This window comes from Watersipora subatra, chromosome 5 (genome assembly GCF_963576615.1).
Source record: "Watersipora subatra chromosome 5, tzWatSuba1.1, whole genome shotgun sequence".
In the NCBI taxonomy this organism is placed as follows: domain Eukaryota; kingdom Metazoa; phylum Bryozoa; class Gymnolaemata; order Cheilostomatida; family Watersiporidae; genus Watersipora; species Watersipora subatra.
Genome location: NC_088712.1, coordinates 9,966,735 through 9,973,050, shown reverse-complemented (window position 1 = coordinate 9,973,050; position 6,316 = coordinate 9,966,735). Strand labels below are relative to the sequence as shown.

The following is a 6,316-nucleotide window of genomic DNA, read 5'->3' as shown; positions in this document are numbered from 1 at the left end:
GGCGATTGGTTGCGAGAGGATTGGTTGCGAGTGCAAGGTGATTGATTGCAAGGCCAGTGCGAGGTGATTGATTGCAAGGCGAGTGCGAGGTGATTGATTGCAAGGCGAGTGCGAGGCGATTGATCGTGAGTGTTAAATAACGTGCAGGTACATACCTTGATACGACACTGTAGAATAAGGAAGTCCATGAGGTTCTGTGGAGCTTATATGCCAATAGTCCCAGAAAAGCTGATAAAGCCGTAAATAAGCAGTAATAGCTTTAACTCCATTACGATAGCATCGTTGACCTTGACTCCCAGTAGCGTCTCACCATTGCCATAGATACTGTTACGCTACATAAGATCTCAAAGCACGATTACACACCATGCCCCCTCTCCTAGGAAACGGCCTCAGAAGATCTTAATTTCAAATATATACATTTATTTCCAATATCAAATCCACATCAATCAAGTTACAAACATCAAAAAAAGGAAACCACAAAAGCCGCCTATTTCTGCTTTACGTGTTCACTCTGAATCCTTAAAGTCCATCAAATTTCCCTCTTTCCTAAAACCTCCATCACCTTCTTCGCTTCCCAACAACTCTTCCTCTGCAGCTGAGTCAAGGGTCTTGGACTCCTCTTGACCAGTGCAGGCATCTGTCGTACTGACAGGCTTGCTACTTTCAGACAAACCTGGGGTCTTAAGATACTCCTCCAGGAAGTTTTCAGCAGCGCTTCCAGTTTCCACCCTGGCCTTCTCCGCATTCAAGGTCTCCTCCCTGGAATCGCCATCCAGGCTCAGATTGCAAGAGTTGGGTCCAGCAGCCTTTTCCGTTTCAGCACGGGCGCCGGCGGAAACGCTGTCCACCGCGAGCCTAGCCTTCACAGATCTGGCGAGCAAACGGGCTTTCACCTTGGCCATTTCAGCTAAGACGCCTTGGAGGGCGACAGAGCTGTCGTGCTCCTCACTCAACTCCACTTCCTCCTTTTCCAACTCTCCCATCTGCTCCTCAAACCTGCGCTGTAACCTCTCTCTCCTTAATCTAATATCTTTTCTTTTCTCTTTAAATTTATTTTCATCCAAAAGATTGTCACTTTCTACTTCATCCAAAAAGCCACTAACTTTACTCAATATAGACACTTTTTGAACTTTTCCACTGCTCTTAACTATACCGGCATAACTAGTGCTAGACCGAGATATAGATCCACTAGAATTGTGCTCACCTAGTTCCTCGGCCTTTCACTTACTAGGTTTATAAAATCTATCGCCTCCATTAGGACACTCTAAGTAATGGTGTCCAAAGTTCTCACACCACCTACATTTAATCTCCTGGTCGCAATTCCTAGCCCAGTGACCACTTTTTTTGCACTTGTTACAAAAGTTTCCTGGGCATTCTACAGCTATGTGGTCTCTTTTGGCATTACATACCATACACCATTTATCTCCTTCATTGCCCCAAACCATCCTCTTATCTTTCCCGGCATCCTTGCTGTTCTCTTTTCCACTGGCCTCTCCTTGCATCTCGCTCAACCCTTTCTTAGGCTCTCCAGCTTTCTGTTTAGTTTTCGACTTCACCACAGTCCACTGCCCGTCATCTTTTTCATTCATGTTCATTGTTTTGGTTAGTCTACAACAGTACTAATGCTTTAGTAATACACCATATCTGGCATAACCTTCTTCTTACTTCGTCTCCCAGACCTGGTGACAACTACATTCTCTCCTACGGGCTCTAGATTTCTAGTTTCAGTAATATTCCCGGCATCATCATTAATACCAAGACTTAAATTAGTTTCTAAATCACTATCATCAACATCATCCCTAGCATTAACTTCGTTACCCTCACTATCACCTGAAATGTCATCATTTCTAATTGAATCTCCAGGTAACGGTAGGTAAAATTCTTCAAGACTTTTACTATCACAATCCTGTTTTAGAAGAAATAAATGTTTTCTATTTCTCCTAACCTCACTATTTCCTATTTTAACCCAGTAACTGCGAGAGTTATGCTCTCTTATCACTATACCTTTTCTCCCAGAAATTCCTGGTGTCTTTACCCAAACTAGATTACCGGGACAGAGTTTTGGTAACTTGCTAACCCGGTATTTCTTGTCCCACCTTTCCTTAATCTTAAATTTCTGAAGTAAATCATTCTCTTCAAATTCTTTATAATCTATATCACTGTCATATGGTACACCTGCACTAGACCTCAGTGGTCTACCAAACATAATCTCACCAGGTGAGTATCCAGAAGACAATGGAGTTGTCCTATAAGCTAACAAAGCTGAAGACTTATCTGCGCATTTTGTCCATAGCCTCTTTACAGTTCTCACAGAACTTTCTGCTAGCCCATTGGATTGGGGATATCTAGGGCTACTGCTAACTATTTGGAAGCCATACAACTCACCAAATTTTCTGAATTCATTACTGTCAAAACATGGTCCGTTATCAGAACGGACCACTCGGGGTATACCAAAATTCGAAAATGTTCTTTTCATAGCTGAAACAACTGCCTTAGATGTCTGAGAAGTGATTGGAATAGCCTCAATCCACCTTGAATAATAGTCCACAATTAGCAAATACAATTCATGTTCGAATACAAAAATGTCAGATCCAATTACTTCCCAGGGAACAGAGGGTAATTCACTGACACACATTGGCTCGTGTTTAATGTCCCTATGCATGATACAAATATTGCAGTTATCCACAAAGTCTCTTATATCATGGCTAAGGCCAGGCCACCAAAAGTGTCGCTGGGCTCTCCTCCGACACTTATTGACACCTTGATGACCTTCATGACATTTCTCCAAATAAGAATGTCGCAAAGATTCAGGTATGTAAATGCGGGATTCATAAAGCAGCAAACCATTGAAAATGCTCAACCTATCTCTACTTCCATAAAATTTACTTATCTCTCCATTTAGGTTTGTACTTGACTCTGGCCATCCCTTCTCCACATATTCAATCACAGTTTTACCCACTTCATCATCAGCCATAGCTTGCAGTATCTTCTCCTCATCACTATTTATGTATTTGGATGAAGATACTACAGCATCTTCATACCGTTCTACTTCTGCGCAATTATCACAATCAATTGTACATACTTTAGGCTTATTTGGCCTGCTCAAAGAATCTGCTAGAAACATTCCTTTACCTGGAGTATGAAATATGACGTAGTCATATCTCATAAGTCTCAACTTAAACTTCTGAATCCTAATCGGCAAATTAGCTATGTCCTTTTCACCCAAAATTGAAACCAACGGTTTGTGATCTGTTTCAATTTCAAACTGTCTACCTACAAGGTAATAGTCAAATTTCTCGCACGCCCAGGTTATTGCCAAAGCCTCTTTCTCAATATGAGTGTATCTAACTTCAGCATCTCTCATAGTCCTAGAGGCATATTCTACAGGTTGCCAAAGATTGTCACAATTTAACTGCAACAAAACAGCACCAACCGCATTCTTACTAGCATCGGCTGAAACTCTATGTTTCCTAGTAATATCAAAAGCACATAGTATAGGCGCTTTAGTCAACAATTTCTTAATATTTTCAACGCCTTCTTGCTGTTTCACCCCCCAATACCATTCAGATTTTGATCCTGTTACAGCATATATCGGAGTGCAATACTCTGAAATGAGATTACTGAATTTACTCAAATAATTGACCATTCCAATGAACCTCCTTGCCTCCAATTTATTGCTGGGAGGTAAGATGTCTAAAATTGCCTGTATTTTGTCTGGGTCAGGTCTAACGCCAACACTGGACACTATATGACCCAGAAATTTTATTTCACTACAACCAAATTCACAATTTTCCTTTTTTAAAGTCATACCAGCTCTTTTTATTCTTTCCAAGACTTTCCTAAGGCGTAACCAATGTTCACTGACCGTTTCGCCATACACTAGTACATCATCCATTAAACATACCACCCCTCTTAATCCTTGAAGTATTTTTTCCATGGTCTTTTGAAAATACTCAGGTGCTGAGGAAATTCCAAATGGCATCTTATTGAAACAAAATCTACCCCAAGGGGTAACAAAAGTTGTCAACAATTTGCTCTCAGGGTGTAGATCTACTTGCCAAAATCCCGAATTAGCATCTAATTTCGAAAATACGCTACCCTCAGATAAATTACTCAACATTTCAGAAATTCTAGGTAAAGGATATATTTCCCTTTTTACACTTTTGTTCAAATTTGTCAAGTCCACGCACATCCTAATCTTACCACCAGGTTTCGGCGCGATAGTAAGTCCTGAACACCATTCAGTAGGTTGGTCAACTGGTTCAATAATACCACCAGCTAACATTTGGTCTAATTCTCTTTTAGCTTGATCTTTAAGACCAGCCGCAATTGGCCTGGGTGTAAATAAGCACTTAGGTTCCATATTATCCTTCAGATTGATTTTAAAAGTACCAGGGAGAGTGCCTAAACCCTGAAAAACGTCGGGAAACTCCCTTGTAGGGTCAAAATCATCTTTGCACATGCTATTAACGACTGCAAGCAAGTTTAGCTGACGTAACTCATGCAATCCTAAAAGATTTTTTCTGGAACCAGTTAAAACATACACAGGAGTGTCAACAGACCTGTAAGTACTTCTAATTTCAACTCTACAAACTCCAGCTACAGATAGAGAAGATCCATCTGCACTACATAAACTACGTTCAGGTTTACCCAATGTCAGACCAAGTATTTTACTAGTCTCTTCTGTTACAGTAGAAACTTCTGCTCCTGTATCAAACGTAAATTCAATATTTTTTCCATTTACTTTTAAAACTTGTTTAATGTCACTACCATATAGTCAATCGTCATTGCTTTTAGTAAACCTCACTCTATGTGGACTCTTTCTAAAACTTCTACTTTGTCTTCCAGAATTGTACCTATCTCCTGATGGGCTTCTGCTGCTACTACTACTACCACTGCTATATTTCCCACTACCACGTCTAGATTCATATTTCTCGCTTAACTTGTTGCGATGGCAATCCTTAGAAATATGACCTTTCCTTGAGCAAACATAGCACCTAACACTTGAACAATCTCTAACATGATGTCCTTCCTTGTTACAACCAAAGCAACTTCTGGCAGGGGAATTATATCGTCTAGGTGATAACTTTTTATAACTTTGCCTACCTCTCCACCCAGGTGAAAAGGTGTAAGACCTATCACTACCTGAACTATCCCTTCTAGACAGCTTAAAATTAGGATGCTTACTACGAGATTGCCCGCTTCTCCTAGAAACTCGGCAAACAGGCGCAACAGAACTACCGTCACTAGATTCACTGTCTACTCTCATCCTGTCAACTTCTACCTTGATATCTCTCTTAGCACCGCTGATAATAGATTCTGATTCCCTAGCTAAATGTCTAGCTTTCAATCTATTAGATAACTGCTCTCAAGTTAAGTCAGTCTCCTGCATTAGTTCTTTTCTGGCACCGGAATCACGCAAACCGTTCACTGCTAAAGCTACACAAAAGCGCTGCCTTAAGTCGTCATTATCATCACCAAAATCCATATCTCTACTCAACTTTTCCACTCTCACCAAGTACTCTCTCTCTTCTTCCCCTAAAGCCTGTGAGGCAGTAACAAACTTCATCGTTCTCACAAACACACTTTCCTCTCTCTCATAATGGCCTCTCAAAAGATATAAAGCTGTTTGGTAAGCATCAGCTGCCTGGCTAGCAAGATCAAACCCTAAGCTTCTCAGCAACTCCATTCCTTTACTACCAATAGCGCTTAATAAAGCTAATAGCTTAGTCCTACCCGCAAAGAGTGGGGCACCACCTTCATTGTTATCCATACAAAACGAAGTAAGCTCACATGCAATCTCAAACTCACTAAGCCAAGACTTAAAAGAACTAGAGACATTTCCACTATCTAGCCTCAACTTAGGGAAAATGCCAACATCTAATTGTCTAGCAGCCATATTAGCACCCAACTAACAACAACCACCTTCAACACACCTAACGACTAACACAAGTAATCACTATAGCACTGCTACGATAATGCTACTCCTTTACCATACACCCTGGCAACCCAAATAAATAACAATCACCGACCCGAACAACGCTATGACACGCAATAGCGTTACAAATTAATGTTACCAACCTTCAACGATATAACAGAACGACACAGTATAATAACATCCCTTAATTAATTAATGTAACAACACAGTATCCTGCCTACGACGCCATGTTAAATAACGTGCAGGTACATACCTTGATACGACACTGTAGAATAAGGAAGTCCATGAGGTCCTGTGGAGCTTATATGCCAATAGGCCCGGGAAAGCTGATAAAGCCGTAAATAAGCAGTAATAGCTTTAACTCCATTACGATAGCAT

The 6,316-nt window shown here is 40.7% G+C and overlaps 1 protein-coding gene across 1 annotated transcript; it reads right to left on the bottom strand.

Moving 5' to 3' along the window:
* Positions 1 to 4,777: 4,777 nt before the first annotated feature.
* On the bottom strand, positions 4,778 to 5,269 carry LOC137397101 (uncharacterized). The gene has a single exon (XM_068083388.1). It carries the CDS (start codon positions 5,267 to 5,269, stop codon positions 4,778 to 4,780), a length of 492 nt encoding a protein of 163 aa, XP_067939489.1.
* Positions 5,270 to 6,316: the final 1,047 nt, after the last annotated feature.

What these genes read in the sequence shown, in the direction of transcription:
- LOC137397101 (XM_068083388.1), bottom strand. Translation starts at nt 5,269, where the DNA reads ATGAGAGTAGACAGTGAATCTAGTGACGGTAGTTCTGTTGCGCCTGTT.